Raw genomic sequence first — 21,346 nt, 5'->3', positions numbered from 1 at the left:
TAACCATCATCATCAGGTTGACAGGCATCTTTTCTTGGTGTGCATCCCTCCCTAGGATTTGGCACAGCACGTAATAGGTTTTTACAAAGTAGTGTTCAAAAGCCAATAGTTTAAAAGGCTCTTGCTCCAGAGATAAAATTTCATTCTTCCCCCCTTTAAACATCTTCTTCCTGTATATGGGGACTTCATCGCTTCTTAAGGCTCTTCTTTTGACCTTATACTCTTCCTCCAGTCTATCCAATTCTACTTTTCTCAAGGCTTCTCTATTTAAGCCAAAACATGCAATGATGGCCTCTTGACTTGAGTCAGCCATAATCAGGGCTTTTGTGGTCTTGAGTCTTGACTGTGTAGATCTTAGCATGGTATCTCCGAGCAATGATGGCCTCTTGTCTTTGCAGGAGACCTCCTCTTTGTACTAGTTGATGAAGTCGTACCCTTAGAATGTCTGGAACTCCCTGAAGGTGTTTGTTCAAATTTTTTCCCTGTTTGTTTATTCTAGAAAACCCTGTCATGATGACCAATTTGGTCTGCAACAAAGCTTCAATATAAAATCAAACTACTGATCTTCACCCAACAGGCTGGCAAGATCAAGGCTCTGATACCACTCAAAGATTCCTGATGGATCTTTTAAGCTGACAGGCTGTAATTTTTAATTATTTGTTTTAAAATATATTCTTCCTGTTTATTAAATGATCTTTCAGAGAGAGACAGAAGTTGAAGAAAGGTTGTGTCGTTTGTTTTTGTTTGTATTTTTCCAGATATAGGTAAACAATGAATAACAACAGCAGCAAATATGAAATAGGCTGGAAAATAATGTGCAATAATATAATATTCAGCCAATCCAGAATAGCTACAAATCGTACCAGGCAAAATGCATAAATGATATGCCAGCAAAGTATCTACCAACCAAAACAATGTTGCCGGCTGCAAGAAAGACCATCCACGCACAATGAAAAGAGATGGCTGATGAATACCAATCAGCAACCCACATGCCAACTGGAAGGAGGCCGTACGACTGCTGCAGTCACGACCAGGCAGCCAAGGAACTCCCACGTGCCAAGCAATATACCCAACGTCCAAAGCCAAAGCACTTCCAATGCTGAACTTGCAGTCCAATCAAAGTCTGAAACCAAATGAAGCTGCTGAAACCTTCTATTGGGGTTTGCATCCCAATATCCAAGCCCTGGGGTTTGCGTCACAGTTCTCCACAAATCGCTCCTCAGAGTAAATTCGTTTGAAGATGTAAAAAAATAATAAAATAATGAGCCAACATCTCCTTTTATCTCCCTCTCAGAGCTACTCGAACCCTAAAGGGAGAATATGCTTTTACCTTTATTAAATAATGGCATATTCTTAATTAAAAGGCCTTTATATATAGGAAAAACACCCCTTTCGTCAAATAACAAAACTCAAGGTGCCAGAAGGTCTCTGGATGATGAAAATAAGTTATAATAATTCAAGACCTTTCCAACGAGCTATAACACATATGCCTGCCTGAGCAGAAGAAGCCAAAATCCCCTTATTACTCCAATTAGCTATATAAATAGCTTTATTTAATTAATAAGACGCTAACTTAGGAAATATTAAAAATATATCCCAAATAGCCGTATAATGCTCATCTAACTCCACAAGTCTAAAACGGAGTCTGCCACCTGTCTGTGACTGTTGTCGGAAATCATGGATCCTCGAGCAATCTTGTCCCTAAAATCTAGGGATGCTCCTAGAAGCTAGGAAACATACCCCAATCTCCTGAAATTGAACCCAAGGAATAGTCTCATGGTAACCCAACCCTGGGTACTGTCAAATCCTCCTAAATAGTAGGAATAGCCTCCACAAAAAAAGGAAATGCCTCTTAAAATTAAGGAACTGCTCCAAACTTGTCCACTACTGCGAGAATACCAAATCCAAAACACTAAATATCCTCTCTGAGTCTCTATCCACCACTATCAGCCTACAAGACCCCAAAATAAGTTGACTCACATGTCTCTGCTAGACAAAGCTAAAGAGGGGACATGACAATCCTCCCCTCTCGGATATGCTTACCCACAAGCAACTGCAAAGCTGGATGCTGCAAAATAGACTCACCCTCCCAAGTGGCATCCTCTATGAGAAGACCTCTCCAGCATACCAAATACTCTCGAATCACCCGGTTTCTCAGCCATCGTTCGCTCACCTCAAGAATCTCCTCATGAACCAGAGTCAATTTACCTTCCTCACCCATGGGAGGCAAATCGGGTGATGCTGTAATATGTTGGCCCAGGGCCTTCTTCAGGCATGACAGGTGAAACACATTATGAATTTTACTGCCAGGTGGTAACTCAATCTCGTAAGCAACCTCCCCAACTCGCCTGAATACTCTATATGGTCTGTAAAAACGAGGTTTGAGCTTCTCAACTCCCCATAAGCTATTGTTATAACTTAGACCAGCATCATGAATGAGGTTGTAAATGTTATTATACCAATGCCAAGGAAGGATATCGATCCCGATCTCAATGTCCATCAAGTAGTCATATCTCTTCACACTCCCATGCAACTCAAGAGCTGATGTAGACCATGATAAATCTGCAAGTGCATGGGAAATCGCAGTACTACAGCCACTAACTACCGGAGAGTCAAGGAAGATTGAATCACCAACCAACAAACACATCGCTGCCATATCTCATGAAATTTGTGACACATCCAAAGAAGAATTGTAGATGCCCTTATCACCAAACAAAATTGTTTCTTCGGTGGTTGTTCCACTACGAATGATATCCATAAAGTCACTGTGCTCATCCATGATTGCATATCTTTCAAATTTGTGATCATCATGAAAATCCAATGATGCAATATGTGACTCCTCTAAAACTGGTTTGCAATCAACATACTTACTTTGCTTATGCTCAATCTCTAAGTCTTCTTTTCTTGGAAGAAAGTGTGATCGAAGATATGCAACTCTTTGTTGTCTTGCCTGATTTAAACGTTTGTGGCGATCCTTGATTTGTTGTGAGTGCTGCCTTGTCTGGACAAAAAACAACTTAACCTGCCATGCTCTTTCTAGACCCCCTCCATTCAACCTTCCAGACTGTTCTATCTGAGCTGCTCCAAAGCGCATAAAATCAGTCCCATGGTGAGATGCATCATCAAGCTTATCGCACAACATGAATGCACCTTGTGTAATACCCATGGTAGAATCTCTAGCACTCATCTCTTCATGCTTAGAATTTGCATTAACTTGAAAAAGAAAAGGTATTTTACTGCTGTTATAAACATCAAAATGACTGTCATGCATTTGTGTCATGTCATCAACTCTTACAAGTACCTCTTTATTGAAAATAACACAAGCATTTTGAGTGCTATCACTTATAGAATATCCTTCATTTGTTATTCCATGTATCATGGTGGCAAACTCTCGAGAATGAGAATGTACACAACTGTTGTCTCTAATCAGAATTTAGGGCTCCTCCTTTATACTTTCTTTCGAATCATCAAACATCACCAACTCTTGACTTGTCCCATGTCTATCTTCCCAAAATTGAATGCCAACATTAGATGACTCGATAACATTGTCTTCTACATGAGTATGGGCTGCTAGCTCACTGTTATTACCTTTCCTTGTGTTTCCTTTGAAGTCTTCAACACTGAATTGTACCTGCACACTCTTGGCTGCCACATCTTCAACAATAATCATTAGCTTCCTTGGCTCTTTGTTCACTGCTGATATGCCTATTGTCGGTGTGTTATTGATTTTTCTTGTCTCAACTGAAGTACTGCTGTCAACATCAACTACAAACTCAGCATAAGATAAGTCTTGCTCCTCATTATGTATGGAGTAGTGTACGTCACAAACTTCTTCAGACTGATTTAATACTGTTGTTTTGATATAAACAAATCCAATCCTCTTGGAAGAGACATCATCAAAATAACCATGCTTAACCAATGTATCATGTATACCAACATTTGCAAATTCAATTTCACTACTTGCTCCATGAATAGGATCTGCAAATTCATGTAAGTGAAAGAGGATGACGTTGCTGTCCTTAATCATAGACTTAGGAATGATTGTAGCCTTTCTTCCATTACCTTGGAAAACTTCAATGCAAGAGTACACTTGCATACACTTGGCAGCCCAATCAAGTAACATATCAAGACTTGAGACTAGGACATCCTTACACTCAAGCAAAGTGTCAACATCATAAAGGTGAGACATCAACATACAAACTGATTTGTGTTTTTCTCTAACTGCTATTATAAAATCAGATTGTGGGCAAATAGAAGTTCCCAGCACAACCTCATGCCTATTTATCCTTTCATAAATGTCAACCATGCTATAGTTGTCTACACTATCCTTCTTGGATTTGTACCCATATGAAGTCAAAATATTTATGTCCCAATTTAGGAAATCAGAATTATGTTCAAACCTTCCCAAGGTGTCTTCATTGCCATTCCTTGTATTGTTCTTGAGGGTAGGGTCTCCTTTCATGAATGTTGACCTATGAAGTGTACCCTGCTGCAAGTAGCATGGATTTATAGCTTCCATAGCTGCCTTTAATCTAATCCATACCTTCACCTCCATGATTGCTATGCTTTTCCTTACCAATTGTCTCCAAGGTGTAGTATGCAAAACAAACCAAACATTATCAAAATACAAGATTTTCTTGGTAGACAATCTCTTGGACTCCATAATAAGCTCTTTAAGATAGAATGCCTCATGTGACCTTAATAACTGTCCTTTCATTGTAGATGATGCATGATTAGCCAATTTGAAATGAAATATGTTCCATTCCACACAAATGGATATGTCACTTGTGGCTAGTCCATCAAGTGTGTAAATATCAGCATTAATGTTTTGAGTCTTCAAGGGGCTCTCTAAAAGAAGGAAGTCATACACTTCATAAGGCAAACTAGACCAAACTGAATTTCTTGAATCATACCTCCTTTCTTCTTCACACAATGTAACATGCTCTTCTTGTGGGCTTACCTCAAGAAACTTTTCCCTTGTAAGCTCTTCATCTACACATTCTTCCCTTGGAAGAAATAACGATCTAATGTATGACTCTCTTTGTCTTCTTGCATTATCAAGCTGATTGCATCTTTCCTTGAACTCTTGCAAGTGTTGTCTTGCTTGGGTAGCAAGCATCTTTGCTTGCATAGCTCTATCTAACCAAGCTCCATTCAACCTTTGGCAATGCTCTATATCTGCTGCCCCAAAGTACACAAAATCTGATTTATGATGGGTTGTTTCATTCATGCTAACCTCTGATTTTTCTTCATGTATGGAATTGGTCTCAACAATAGAGTCAACTAATTCACTAGAGAATGCATCTGTTTCATGTAACTCAACATTCATTCCTTGAGAGCTGTTTCTACTGTCATGCTCTCCAACGGAATCCACCTATAAGACACCTTGCAAGGATGTAGAAGTCTCATATTAATTATTCCCTAATGCTGAGATTTTATTTTCACCAATCAAATCTGCCTGGCTATCAAAGAAATCAACTAATTTTCTGCCAATCTCATTTGCAGACATCATTTCCTTTGCTCCTCCACTGCTTCCTTGGTTCTCAAATGATTCATGTTGCCTCCTTGGTTGATGATGTGGACTCGAATGCATCAAGTCCTCTTCATCAGGTATTCCCATGAATTGTGTGAAGGAAAAACAGTCACGTATCTTTTTCAGAAGGGAACAATACTCCTCATAGTTGTTCATAACTGTTGTGTGGAACTCCCTGAAGGTGTTTGCTCGAATTTTTTCCCTGTTTGTTTATTCTTAGACAACCCTGTCATGATGACCAATTTGGTCTGCAACAAAGCTTCAATATAAAATTAAACTACTGATCTTCACCCAACAGGCTGGCAAGATCAAGGCTTTGATACCACTCAAAGATCCCTGATGGATCTTTTAAGCTGACAGGCTGCAATTTTTAATTATTTGTTTTAAAATATATTCTTCCTGTTTATTAAATGATCTTTCAGAGAGAGACAAAAGTTGCAGAAAGGTTGTGTCTTTTGTTTTTGTTTGTATTTTTCCAGATATAGGTAAACAATGAATAACAACAGCAGCAAATATGAAATAGGCTGGAAAATAATGTGCAATAATATAATATTCAGCCAATCCAGAATAGCTACAAATCGTACTAGGCAAAATGCATAAATGATATGCCAGCAAAGTATCTACCAACCAAAACAATGTTGCCGGCTGCATGAAAGACCATCCACGCACAATGAAAGGAGATGGCTGATGAATACCAATCAGCAACCCACATGCCAACTGGAAGGAGGCCGTACGGCTGCTGCAGTCACGTCCAGACAGCCAAGGAACTCCCACCTGCCAAGCAATATACCCAACGTCCAAAGCCAAAGCTCTTCCAATGCTGAACTTGCACTCCAATCAAAGTCTGAAACCAAATGAAGCTGCTGAAACCTTCTATTGGGGTTTGCGTCCCAATATCCAAGCCCTGGGGTTTGCGTCCCAGTTCTCCAGAAATCGCTCCTCAGAGCAAAATCACAAATGCCAAGTTTGAAGATGTAAAAAGATAATAAAATAATGAGCCAACATCTCCTTTTATCTCCCTCTCAAAGCTACTCGAACCCTAAATGGAGAATATGCTTTTACCTTTATTAAATAATGGCATATTCTTAATTAAAAGGCCTTTATGTATAGGAAAAACACCCCTTTCGTCGAATAACAAAACTCAAGGTGCCAGAAGGTCTCTGGATGATGAAAATAAGTTATAATAATTCAAGACCTTTCCAACGAGCTATAACACACATGCCTGCCTGACCAGAAGAAGCCAAAATCCCCTTATTACTCCAATTAGCTATATAAATAGCATTATTTAATTAATAAGGTGCTAACTTAGGAAATATTAAAGATATATCCCAAATAGCCGTATAATGCTCATCTGACTCCACAAGTCTGAAACGGAGCCTGCCACCTGTCTGTGACTGTTGTCGGAAATCATGGATCCTCGAGCAATCTTGTCCCTAAAATCTAGGGATGCTCCTAGAAGCTAGGAAACATACCCAAATCTCTTGAAATTGAACCCAAGGAATAGTCTCATGGTAACCCAACCCTGGGTATTGTCAAATCCTCCTAAATAGTAGGAATAGCCTCCACAAAAGAAGGAAATGCCTCCTAAAATTAAGGAACTGCTCCGAACTGGTCTAGTACTGCCAGAATACCAAATCCCAAACACTAAATATCCTCTCTGAGTCTCTATCCACCACTGTCAGCCTACAAGACCCCAAAATAAGCTGACTCACATGTCTCTGCTAGACAGAGCTAAAGAGGGGACATGACACATCCTTAGCCTCCCACTTTGTTGTAACCCTACAAAACTTGTTTTTCATTCTACTTTTTGTCCATTTTGTCATTAATTAGACATCATTCATGTGTTAATCCAAGTCAGTTGTAGTGTTCCCCTGCCTAATTGTAAGGATGTCATGTCTTGTTCGTGTGTTTAAACTAACATTTCTTGCAGGGTATTCAAGGTTGTAGGCATTTCAAAATGAAAAAATAATGAGATTCATGGGTCATGATGGCTGCAAGAAAGGAAAGGGTATGGAAATGACTAAGATATTAAAGTTTTGAAAGGAAATGGCAACAGTAAGTTCTGGTTAAGACTTGAAGCATAATGAAATATAATTAAGCACACTTTGTTCTATTTGTTGTTTTAAAATAGATTTGTTTTCTTTCTGCTTTTCCTGCAACTCTTGAATAAGCTTTAAAGCAATGAATTTTGAGATATTTTATTATGATTTCTTAAATCCCCAAAAGTTATTCCTTGTAACCTTTAAATAAGCACATTAGGCACAAGTTATTCTTAATAATAGCTGAATTTAAGTTTATGCTGCAGCAATTGCCATTCATGTGTTCAATCTGAGTTATTGTGTTCTTATGTAAGATTTTAATATGAGGATAATAGTAAAGAATTGTGTTAAAATTTGTATTAGCCATTGTCTTTCATCTTAGTAACTTTGTATGTTTCTAAGTGTTTTTTTCTAAAATCTTACACTATTCATTGATGTGGATATATTGGTCCCTTTTTAGTTTTTTCAGCCAATTAGTAAGCATGCCTTTCAGTATACTATGTATAATTGCAAGCTTGACTTTTGAAGAAACCTTGTTTGTGAGATAAAAAACTTTCAAGTCTGGTGCTCTACCTCCAAGATCCAAAAGATAGGTCAAGATTACTTTCAGTTATTTTTTTCATGCGACCCCATTGAGAATCTTATATAGTGTACATAACTGTTGATTCTTGTTCATAGCTTAATGTTTAGGTGTAGTGACTAGATCTTAGGTTGCTTCCCTTACTAATTTGTCTCACAGGAGACAATTTAAAACACCACCAAACTTCAATATTCATCAGCTCCAATTCACATGATTTTATTAGAAGACATTCCTTTAATATGGTTTTTGCATTGTTTCATATGTATTTATCTATTCTAAGTTGTCGAGGGTTTATCCTTCCTCCATGGGTCTTGAATAGTTTGCATGCTACCTGTTTTTTCAGCTGTTGGATTTCTAAGACTTGCTAGTAACTTCTAGTACTTTACCTAGGTCATTCATGAACTTTAAACTAACACTTTTCTTTCTCTCTAAATTTGTATACCAATATGGAAAATTCTAAAAGTTGCTTAACATAAAATAAATTGTAACAAAATACATAAAACAAAAATACAGATGTATCTAGTTCATAATCTTCTAAGCATATTGAACTTCAATTTTCAGCTATCTTTCCTGAAAATTGCATTTAAACTTAAAAGGCAAAATTCCAATGGGAAAAAGGAAAACATAAAGCAAAATCCTTAGCTTCTAAAAGCATCACAGTTTCCAACTCCAATTTTTCCATCCATTGCTGCTAAAATATGCATACAAGGAAAAACCCAGAACTTAGAAGCTGTCATACCTTTTCAACTAGCGTAGATTCAGGAGATAGGTTTTGTGACACAACTCGCATTAAAACATCCTTTGAACTGCACCTCATAAAACATTTTAAAAGAATCATAAATATTTTGTAAATGTCAAGACTTTCTCTGCTATGAGAATAAAGGAATAAATTTGAAAAAAATGCACAAAAAAACAACTCAACAGCCAAATCCAGTGGAAAATATCCAAAATTTCATACGTGAGGATTCCACGTGGTTTATTCTCAACTGTTACAACAGCCGCATTCAATTGAAATTCACGCATTTTCTTTGTAGCCATGAATACGGATTCAGTAGGTGCAACTGTCAGTACCCTGATAAAAGTATATGTATGAAATAGAATTAATTTTATATTTTCATAAAGTGTATGCTTAACCTAAAATATATGAATGCAATACACTGCCAAACTAGAACACTACCGCTACTTCTAGATAAGGAAATACCTACTTTGTATTTTCCGTCAAAATAGTAGCCAGAGATGGTCTAAATGTTCGCTCACGTAGCATCTCAATGAAAGTATTGGTACCTGATATTGTCAAATTCAACATAGATATAGAAGAAGTAGAAGCCAAGGGTTTCATGATATAATTAAACCAAGTACCTATTTCCAACAAGTGAGAAACACAAAACGTTACCAGAAATTGTGCTTCCCCATTGCCGTTCTACCCCTTCAACAGCAGCTGCAATGGCATTACCCTTTTCTGCAGCTCTTTCCATTCTTGATATAGCATCATAGAGGCATTTTGTGATATCAAGCAAAGCTATGACCTCACCATTTTCCACAACAGGCAAGTGTCGAAATTTTCCTGCATTAATATTGGCATTGAACTTTTATCGTGATACTGACAAAGAAATTCCATTCACCATTATAAAACACAATATACAATATCTCTGATACTATTTTACTAACCTTGAACCATTTTTTGTAATGCTTCTACTGCTAATGTGTCAGCCATTACAAATATTGGGTTCCTTGTCATCACTTTGGACACAAATATCTCTGCCGGTTTTAAACCTTCTGCTATAACCCTTGTTGTTATATCCTACAACAGCCAAAGCAAAATTTTACTTTTCATCTTAAGCAAACTCCAAAAGATCATATTACTTATATAAAATAAAAATGCTTTGCGTAAGAGAGTCCCAGCATACCTTATCAGTTATTATCCCACAAAGCAGAGCATTGGAATCAGTAATTAAGGCAGCATCCACTCTACGCAGAGCCATGCGACGACATACATCTACAACTGATGTACCCTCTGGAACTGTGAGAGCTTTTGACAATCTCAATTTTTTAACAGTTTTCTCCCCTGTGAGTGACCTGAAAATGAATAATGACACAGAATGCTAATTTTAAATTGAAACTTGTAAAAATTATTTCCAATTACCAAGACCAAGCAGCAATAATAAAATATTTTAACTAATATTCCACTTATCATTCCAAATGAATCCTAATTACTGATCGTTGTCAAAATTCTAATCTGGAAGAAACTGGGACTTTGATAATCTCACGGTACAGTGGCAGTGCTGGGCATCATATGCCATCTTCATCACAAGTCGAACCCTCCCAAGAACATGTCAAACCACAAAAATCTAAACCCTCTTCATCAAAACAGCATCAGTCTGATAAAGTGAACCTGTTCTGTGCATTTCTATTGCAGAGTTTCTAAAAAGAAGCAAATCAGAGGAAATGAATCAACTGAGGACAAGTTGTTATGTCTCTTGTAACTTCCATGTCATCCCTTCATCTTCTATACTTGAATATTAATGTAAAATGGTCATTATTCAGAGAAAGATGTGAATCAATGAATGAGCATTATTCAACTTCACAGATCACTATACAAGATATTTGTACATTAGAAACATGCAATTTACAGTTCTAACATTGTGCCACGTTGCTCATGTGTTATCTTAGCCTAAGCACTCTGGTTTGATATTTACACTCTTAAAATTCTCTCATGCAAATCTATGTTTGGTGTGTTATTCTTTGGGCACTCAAGGGCCCCATATCAAATTTGATCATGATAATTTCCTTTTGTCAAAGAAAATTGTCCCAAAACCATTTCACAATAGTGAACAAAGTCAGAATTTTAAAAATATGATCATTGTCAATAATATAGTAGTTGCCAACATTGTATGTAAAGAGTAAAAACTATGCCCCTAACTCTATAGTGTGTCTTGGGTTATGAGTAATCAGCTTGTGGCTACTTTAACTCTTAATTAAGTCATATTATCATATATTCTTATTTAGATAATTAGGTTGGCCTGGGGATTATATGTTGTCTAAGTCGGCCTAGATGATATCCTAGGCATAAGTAAAGTATATATAGGAGGTATAGGTTGGTTATTATCATCATGTTGAGTATTGAGATCTTATTGAAGACTATTGGAGGTATCCACCTCGAAGTGGATTAGGATGTTGCCCCATCGAAGTGATATATTATTATCAAGTATTTGCAGCATATTTCATATTATATCTTCTATTGTGCAAGTTACTTCATAACAAGCTTGTTATGAAACAACTTGCACTATAGAAGAATATAATAGTAAATACTCTACAAATACTTGATAATAATATGCCACTTTGAGGGGGCAACCTCCTAATCCACATCGAGGGGGATACCTCCAGCTCCAGTATTCTTCAACAAGAACACAATACTCAACATGATGATAATAACTTACCTCTACCTCATATACATACCATACTTATGCCAAGGATATCACCCAAGCTGACTTAGACAACAACATATAATCCTAGGCCGATCCGATTAACTAAATAAGAATATAATAATGATAATATGACTTAATTAAGATTTAAGGTAGCCACAAGCCAACTACTCATAACCAAAAACACATTATAGGGTTAGGAGCATAGCAGTAACTGCTAGTTGCCAAAAGGATCATTAGCTAAAATAAAATAAGGATAATGGTAAGCTACAAATGTGAGGAAGAAAGAACTTATATTAATGTCCACAAATCACTGAAATGGGTGAAAGAGACTCAAAAGTACGTCAGTTCCAATAGCAAGGGAGCTGTAAATGAGTGCTTACATCCAAAAGAAATAGGATGCTAGAAGCTACAAGTCATAAGGACAATAAGAAAAGATTCTGACTATCTAAGTGGCGAAACAAAAATGAGTAAACCCATGCAAGTAAACATGTCATGTATTGCATCTTTATAATAACCATATGAAGAAGGGGGACCCCTTGCCAAAGAAATTGAAGCTAATGGAAACCTTGGAGTGAGGGAGGAGATTGCTCTAAGTATCAAAATATAAGTAGGTCCAACTGAATAATCTTGTGGAGGGACAAAAGGGGATTGAGGAGGGGAGGGAGTACAATTATGGTAGTCTTTTGTGCCCCCTAAACAGCCCAATGTCTAAGGGTGTGGATTCTCAAGCTTAACAACCAAAACAAGATAATATAATGTACATAAGAGAAAATCTCGAAATAAGTGGGTCCAGTTGAACAACTTGGGAAGGGGCAAAAGGGGGCAAAAGGGGGCAAAAAGGGTAGGGCATATATAATCATGGGTCCTCTGAGTCCCCTAAAGCACCTGACATCTAAAGGTGATAACTCATAAGGTAAAGAGCCAATTACCTATAATAACCACCGTAGATTTCTTTTGAAAACTTTTTCAACAGAAATGAAGCTACAATGCAATGTCCTTATCACCTTCTGATCACCAAGTTCCCAAAATGGGCAAGGTAAGAGAATATGATGCTTATGACCACACCAACTATCTAAAATGCAACAATATTGAAAAAAACGCAGCAGGCAGCAAGGCCAGCCAAAAGTTTACTTCTTCAATGGAGTGCGTTATGCAAAAACTGATAAGAAAACACTTCAAAGGCTTGTTAAGTGGAGTGTGTGATTACAATGAGCCAGACACTTCTCACATATTCAACGGAGTGCCATTGCATGACACAGACACCTCTACCTTATTCAACGGAGTGCAATTACACAATACAATCACTTCTCAATTGTTCAGCAAAGTGCAATTACACAACATAGCTACTTCCACTTATTCAGTGGAGTATGCAAATACATTAAAGTGCATGACAAGCCACTAGCAGTACTATCATCTACAGAATTACAAGATAATATGAAACGTGTTACAAAATCATCATATATAAGCTTGCTGATTTATGCTGTTATTAAGTCTGATTACAAACGTGACTGCTGTAACAATCCAGAATGAACCAAATAATATGGATAAACAAGTATTCAAACTACCCAATATGAAATATACCTCTAGAAGATGATATAAGAGATTGGTGAGGTCAGATTACACTATGTTCTTGCTAGTAAACTGGTAATCAAAACTGAACCATTGCTGGTAACACTCCGAAAACTCAATGCATACTAGAACTCACTGGGCAATACTCTGTATCAGATTGAAAGACATTATCAAAGAGTTGTGGGTTTGAGATTAGGAATTGTTTGCTGGACCAACGGCTGTGTAAGCCCAAAAAGCATACCACTCATGCCTTATAAACTGATTTCTCCAGAGCACAAGAGGCCACAAGATTTACCAATCATATCAAACTCAGCAACAAATGGGTAGCAACCAAAGTGGTGATCCTCACGCCTCCGTCACAGGCATGGCCCTGGAAATGGTACGGCCCAAACAACACTTCAACCTGACCTTCTAAAGTTTTACAGACTGCACAGAGATCATTAATAACAACTCAACAGTAGGAAAATGAATTGATTACCCAACATGAAGACTCTTCAGATGGTATAGCCAAGGAGGGTACAACAATAGTACAGCCAGCATAAAAACTTCAAAATTGCCCATCAAAATCACTCCAAGCAGCTGAAATACTCAAGAAAAACAATGTTAAATCATTGCAATTCAGAACACATCAAAAACCTCGATTTATGAAAACAACTGGAAGCTTCACTTGCAAGTGCACTAGTGAATCTTGGATGAAATCACTCTAACTAGCTGGGAGGGTTTTTGTCACCGAAACTAGTATTTTTGAGAAGGTTTTTGTCCTCATGAAAATTGGAGATAAAACACAGATTCTCTCTAAAGTAGAAACAAAAATCATAACACCTTTAACCTCAACAATGAGCTCTCATCCTATTAATATAACATTTTGGAGAAAAAATAATAATTTCCTCTTTCCTTCCAAAAGCTCTTTTTTCAAATTAAGTAATAATCCTTTTTATTAGAGCAAAGTCCCCCATGTGCCTAGGTGTCCCCCTGAAGGCACAACTTAAAACACTTTTTTATTAAATAATTATACCTTAGTTGCCTTTCTGATTTATTCTCCTTAGAAAAACTTATGTTATAACTATCTAATACCCAAGTTACAAATAGCAACAAAATGAGGTAAATATGAATTTCTAACCATACCATAATGTTTATGAGGACTCAAGATGATGAACTATAGCAACTTGTTATTCTAAAATAGCCTACTACTCCAAGAAATTTGGAGAGCTCCCAAAAGGACAGAATCACATTCTGAAAGCATCATACGGCTTACCAAGATCACCCGAACTCATGAACTAAACTATTGCTTATTTAATGTTGTGCTCTCCAAGAAAGTTGCAGTTCTCCCTTGCACACCAAATAGCCTACAGGGAAACTCATGAAATAGGCTAATTGTTCTCAAACTGATTATGCTTGAGAAGGCGAAATTACATCACCTCTAATAAAGCTATTAAAAAAAGTAGTAAGTGACCATCCTAAATATTTTTACAACCAATACTACCTTACTCAAATATGATAGTAGATAGCAGACTTGGAATAAAGTGTTCATCCTTCTTTGCCACCTAAATAGAGGCAACACAACATATCAACTCAAAGACTACAATGTTCTATCTTTTAACAAGGTTGTTAGTTCCATAGTTGTTGGGATCAATTTTCAATTGAATAAGAGGGCAATAGTCCAATGACAATGAATATATATCCTCTTGGACTAGTTTATAATTGATCCCCTTTTTTTCCAAACGGAGATGAAGGACATCAAAAGAGTATCATAAGAAATGTTCCACAAAGTTTTGCGGACAGGAGGACCAAGGGCCTAAGTTTGGGGATGGCAAGGGGACGACAGGGGAGGTGGCACATATACATATAATACTTAGTTATAAAAGGGTGTGTAAGGAATAAGTATAAGAATTGTAAATGGAACCTTTCCACACTATGTAAAGTTTACACTAATAAACATTAAAAACATGAGAATGATTGCATTAAAATTTGAACATTAAAAAATGTTGGGCAAAGTTTTGGAACTTTGGGAGCAAATGAAGATTAAGTATAAGAATTGTAAATGAAACTTTGGCATACTAAGTGACTGTTAACTAATAAACATAAAAAACGTGCCAATCATTGCATTAACAATAAGAATGGTGTGTGGAGGTTTGGGGTAGAGCCCCCAATGGGGTTAAGGGACAGCACCCCTTGCAAGAGTTAGAGGGTAGAGCCCCCACTAGCTAGCACAAATCAAGCCTGCAAAACCTCACAAACCTTCATTATGAATGTCCTTTTCACAATTTTTTGTTTAGGATTGGAGTTTCTAATTGGGGGTGATGGGAGACTCCAAGGAGTCCCCGAGATTGTCAGGAGACTCTTGGAAGTCTTGGGGACGTCCTGTCATCCCCATCACGTCCCAACTCCAATACAGATGCAGCAATAGGATGTTTCCCCCAAGTCCCTGTGACTTATAAACGCAACAATTTTATTTTTTTTGAAGGGTGGAGGATGCATCCCTGTGGTTCAATGATCATAAGAAACGAGCAAATTCATGGATATGTGTAGATTGGAGAACCAAACTAATCTAAGTACTAACAATGCCATCATCCTAGGGGAGCCATAGAAGCAATCCACTCTAAAGAGAAAAAGGTTGATATCTTTCAACCCAAGGCAAGATCTCCCAAGGACCTTATTTTATGGAGATGGAATCTAAACAAGAAGACTTGAATCCATGGAGATGGAAAATGATGAAAACTCAATGTCAGTAGATTTCCACAGTCCATTAGTCTGTGTGTAATGCTTCTAGATTTGATTGTGTAAGTTTTGTTTTTTTTGCATCAACATTTCAGATCACACTCTGTGATCCATCATCAAGATGGAGAGCACAAGGAGAAGAAAATGTTGATGGATCATAGAGTGTGATCTGAAACGTTGATGCAAAAAAAAGAAAACTTACACAATCAAATCCAAAAGCATTACACACATGATGAAAACTATTCCCTTAATCAAAGAGGTTGGCAATCCATCTTGGGAAATACTCTAAGATGACTAGTTGTTTGTATCAATTTATCAAATAATAAAATTGGAAAAATATAGTCTAAAACCCTTTCAACATACACCCAAACAACAACATCTAACATTGGATCCTGAATATCAAATAGATAAAAGACAATGGGTTTCATGATCATATCAAAGAATTCCCCTTTGAGCTCAAACCCTAAATCTTCATAGAGAAGCCCTAGAAAGCATATGAAAGCACCCACACACTAAAACAAGAAGAGGCACATATCCCTTACAAAGGAATCATTGAGAATCATAAGAATGAAATAAGATTATTCTTGTGGCACAAATTTCCTTGAGAATTTAAACTTGATATGTTGACTAGCATAAACAAAAGTATGTCATTATCACCAACTTCACTGCAATTGTCGTCCATTCATCCATATAAAAGTTCTTTTCATAAAGAAACATGTCTATTAGAGCTTGTAAAGATATCTAGTTACTCAATATTCAAAGACATGAAGCCTAAAACTAAATAAGTATCGATAACAGTTATAAGCTTCACCTCATAATGTTAGAAAAAAATGTCCTCAGCTTTTCTACCTGATCCTAACCAAGATAACTAAAACATGATCTTCGCCTACTTGAGTTCATTAGTAGTGCATAACATTTGTTTTACAGACATCTATAATATCACAAAAGGTCATGGTATAAAGAATACCATATAAAAAGGATTAAAAAGTAAATTCCACAAGCACTAGGAAGAAATCTGCACATGTACATTGAGGTAAGGGTAGTCATAAGGAGTCTTCTTGTTAAAAGTCACATCTAGAAAAGAACCATCACAAGCAAAATAAGAAGGGTAAATAAAAGTATCTCTAACCTCTACATTGAGAAAGGTATTTGAATTGATTGTACTCTTTAAGTGGATTCTATGCTTAGTTGTAGTACCAAGAGGGTTGGTGTAATGGATAGAGAAGCATTGTTTATGTCATGTTCCCTCCTCAATCATTATTTATATCTTAAATGAAACAATTACCTGCCAAAGGGGGCAGCTTCAAAAGTGACTGGCAGTTTTGAAAATGCATGGGTGGTTTTGAAAGTATCAAATGGTTTCAAAACTGTCTCTCTAATGAAAGCAGCACTTTTGCCCAAACTTAATAAAATGTCCCAAGACATTCCAATTTTCCATTTTTCTTTAGTTTCTCAATCTTGCTGACCTACAGGGGCTTCTTAACGCTTTCTAACTCTATAAACATGCAATCAAATCTCAAACTAAGCATCAAAGAGAGCAAAGGAGAATTAGAGAGGGATTTTATGCATTTTTTTGAATTCCTAGCGACTATAGAAAGTTATTAGCATGGTTGCAGAGTTTTTAAGAGAAAACACATAAAACAAGTGGGTTAACACTGATATCAATCCCAAGGGGCTTATACCAGTTTGTAGTGCCATATGAAAGTAATACAGGCCTTCAAAGATGATTAAAAAAGACCCCCTATGTATTTCATTACTACTTAATCATCTAGCACATATTTACTCATTTGAATAGCCCTTCGATGAAATTCACTGGTGTATTCTTCTACAGTTTGTCCTTCATATTTTATAAAATTGTCATTCCATGTTCTTTTCCTATTTATATATTTTGGATATAACTACTTAATTAATTGTTTAAAATGTTCCAAAGAATTTTATTTTTTCAAATTCATGAAAGAGGCTCTCAAAACAAGTTAAAGCATGTTTTGCAAACCTTAGTCTTACAAATGAGGTATTTTGATCTATAGCGAGACCATGCCTACTGAAAAATACCTCAAGCAATGTAATCCAATTGGCCAGTTTTTCCATGTCTACATCTTATTTGAATGGTAGTATCTCAATCTCGACCTCCTGTTTGAATAAAATCTTGCTTGGAAGACTATTATTCACCTTTGGTGCTTTGTCTTCCTAAGTAGAATCCTTGTCCTTGTCAAATCTTTCCAAGAGGACTTCCGTAAGGCTCTCCATGGTCTCCATAGACTAAGATAAACTTGTAATGGCATTCTCCATCATGGAGAACCTTGCTTCAGCGTCTAATAATTCTCCTTCACCTACCATGCTTCTCAACTCTCTCTTACGCTTACAAGATTATGTCTCTTTGCAAAGGCAGAACACTTTTTCTACTCAATCTAGTTGTGGGCATGAACTTGCCAAACACTCACAAGTCACAACACACCTCCCAAAGGAATGAACTCGATCCAATACCACTTGATCCACAAATTCTAATGGTTATCAGAATGAGAAAAAACAATAGAGTATAATTAACTTGCAAGAATCAACAAATTTCAAGGAAATCAGAGAGAGAATGAACATTAAAAGACAAGTAACACCAATCTCCCCTAGAGAGACCCACTCCAAGTAAAAACTCTGACAAAATTAAGTCTCACTTACAATCACTTGAAAACACACTACAAATTGGTATAACCCTCTTGGGCTTGATAAATGGCATCAAGCCCTAGTTTGCTACCTCTGGGGCCCTTACAATCTCTCAAGAAACCCATAGCAATTTATAAACTTTCTAAAGTCACTAGGAACTCCTAAAAATGCATAAAATCCCACTCTAAATCCCCTTCCTTCTCTCGTCAACGCTCAATTGGAGATTTCATTGCATATTCATAGAGTTAGAAATCCTTGGAAATTGAAAAGGCTCAGAAAAAGAGAAAACTGGAAAATAAAACATCTCAATGTTTTTCTAAGCTTGGTCGTGTTGATGTGTTTTTTATGCACATGCGAACACAGAATAAAATACCTAAAGGTACCTTATCCTCTCTTGAGCAAAGTTTCCCGACTGCTGAAGATCTCGCCGAAGGATCAGTCGAGGCAACTCCAAGGTTCTTGTATGTAGGTTCTCTACTCGTGGATAAGCTCTCAGTGGTATGATGTGATTTTGCTGGAATCACAAGGGGACTTACACTTGACGACCTAAACATCTGATTTGCTTTGAATATTATTGGAACACAGGATTTCACTAGCCTAGATTTTGAAAAAAGAAAAAAGGATGAGGGCGAGGAAAGGATCTAATTCTGACACTAAGAATGTAAGAGCAATGAATGACCTTTGATAAAATTCTAACTAAGTCTTGTCTTGACATCCCAGGACCATCTCCACAAGGTTAGTGCGATCTTCGGAGGAAAGCTTTATGATGTTCAAATCATCACTACAGGCATAGACACCATCAGGCTGATGCATGTCAATGAAGAAGTGACAATTGAAGTTAAGCTCAAGCTGAATGATTCTAGTTGACTACACAAGGCAAGTCTGCAATCAACAAACTGCTAGTAGTATGGATATACAAATTTCACCATCAATCAAACACATTTCTTCCACTCATCTAATAACATGAAATCAAATCTGAGAAGTATAGAGACCATGCAAATTGTTGAATCGACCCATAGATTTCACCATTTCTTCAATGAAGTTTTACAAGTCTTTTACAACAACATCTTGGCAACAATCTTTGCCTTCTCTTTCTATTCTACTCTAATTACTATTCTATCAACTGACTATTCACTATTAGCTAACTATTCACCTACTATCAACTATTGACTCACTATTAGCCTTTACAAATGAGGAGCCAAGGCTTATATAGTGCCCTCAATACAATTCGATGGCTTAGATCAACTTGAGATCAATGGCCGAGATTTTACAATGAAAACCCTAATTAGGGTTTGTTACAACAAACTCAATTCTAGCCAATGAATAATTGCATTATTTGGACACGTGCCTTCTCTAGAATATTCGACCAATGGATAGCCGGGGTAGGTATATTGAAGTTTGTGTCATCTTTGATGAGTCAGGTACATTGAATCTGGACACGCTGAGGTGGACCAACCCGACTGGAGGAGTGATGACTAGGATGCCACCTTGTCTGACGCTTGGTTGATGCTCAATTTGGTGATGCTGAGAAGCTAACTTTAGTTAACTCTTCTGAAACTGTTTGTTTCTCCAACGGACCCTTGCTCTAACCTCCTTTTTCTTTGATGTGCAGGATGGATGGTGTACCTTTCCTTTGAATGCTGGACTAGAAGAGGTCGTCCTTGTTGATGCTGGATTGGAGAAGGTCGTCCTTGTTGATGCTGGACTGGAGAAGGTCGTCCTTGTCTTGGCTTGATCTTCTTTCATCTGCAAAACAAATCAAAAGATGATTAAGGACACATAATAAATTCATTTCAACATAGTATTTCACACCTTAAATCATCAACAAAAGATATTAAAATGAAGTTAGTTCAAGACTCTTTCCAGGAACAGGCCCTATAAGAATTTTGCCATGGACCCTCTGGAAGGGTCAAGCGCGAATTTTGCATTCCTAGCTCATTTAGACCTCCTTTCAACGCTACCTCACAATTAGCTCCTCGCCTGGCCCCAACAAGGTGAAAAATAGCAGTTTCAAAGGATTTCGCCCTGGACCCTTTGGAAGGGTCAGGAGCGATTTTCTTGATTAGGCCTCAATTACCCCATTTTTTCACTCCAAAATCCTCCGGAAGGTGAGCATATGCTTGTTTTAGTCCAACAAAGTCTAGGGATCCATCCTTTTAGCTTCTCACATGGGCAAATTAGGTGATAATGAGAATTTCACTCTGGACCCTTTGGAAGGGTCAAGAGCGAAATTCCTTCTTTATGCTTTATTTTACACTTTCTTTACTTCAATTCACCCTACAAGGCAAGAATATCTCACTCCAGCCTCAACCATGCCATGAAAACCTAACGTTTGACTAGACTTGCAAGGAAAATAGGTGGTTTCAAGATTTTCGCTCTGGACCCTTTGGAAGGGTCAGGAGCAAAAATCACTTTTTGGCTCAATTCCTTCAAGTTTGATAATCATTGCTAAGTCAAAGTCATTCCTGAGGACCTCTCCCATCAAAACTCACCTTAGTCAGCACTAGGCTTGGCACAAAATTGGGAAAAAAGGTGATTTTGAGAAAATTCGCTCTGGACCCTTTGGAAGGGTCAGGAGCGAATTTCTTGTGTTGAGCTCATTTCTTCATATTTGATGACTCTTGACAATTCAAGGACATGCCTAAGGACACCTCTAATCTTGACCCACACTAGACTTGGCATAAATTTGAGGGAAAAGATAGGTTTTGCACAATTTCGTCCTGGACCCTTTGGAAGGGTCAGGAGCGAAATTCTCATTTTGGCTTCAAAATTTGCATTCTTGGTGACCAAAATCCACTCTAAGGCAATCCAAATGACTCCTCTCACC

General features: G+C 37.3%; 1 protein-coding gene across 1 annotated transcript in view; it reads right to left on the bottom strand.

The window, feature by feature from the left end:
- The window catches only part of LOC131038528 (CBS domain-containing protein CBSCBSPB3), a 94,546-nt gene that overhangs the window by 22,746 nt on the left and 50,454 nt on the right, over positions 1 to 21,346 (bottom strand). Inside the window, exons 2-7 of the mRNA XM_057970981.2 lie at positions 10,060 to 10,228; positions 9,821 to 9,953; positions 9,546 to 9,716; positions 9,358 to 9,436; positions 9,111 to 9,224; positions 8,892 to 8,958 (exon numbers count right to left, since the gene is read on the bottom strand). Coding sequence (XP_057826964.2) covers positions 8,892 to 8,958; positions 9,111 to 9,224; positions 9,358 to 9,436; positions 9,546 to 9,716; positions 9,821 to 9,953; positions 10,060 to 10,228 — 733 coding nt within the window. The remainder of the gene's footprint in view (positions 1 to 8,891; positions 8,959 to 9,110; positions 9,225 to 9,357; positions 9,437 to 9,545; positions 9,717 to 9,820; positions 9,954 to 10,059; positions 10,229 to 21,346) is intronic.

This window comes from Cryptomeria japonica, chromosome 10 (genome assembly GCF_030272615.1).
Source record: "Cryptomeria japonica chromosome 10, Sugi_1.0, whole genome shotgun sequence".
Taxonomy (NCBI): Eukaryota; Viridiplantae; Streptophyta; class Pinopsida; order Cupressales; family Cupressaceae; genus Cryptomeria; species Cryptomeria japonica.
Note: the sequence above shows the minus strand (reverse complement) of the source record. Positions and strands in the feature narration are given on the sequence as shown.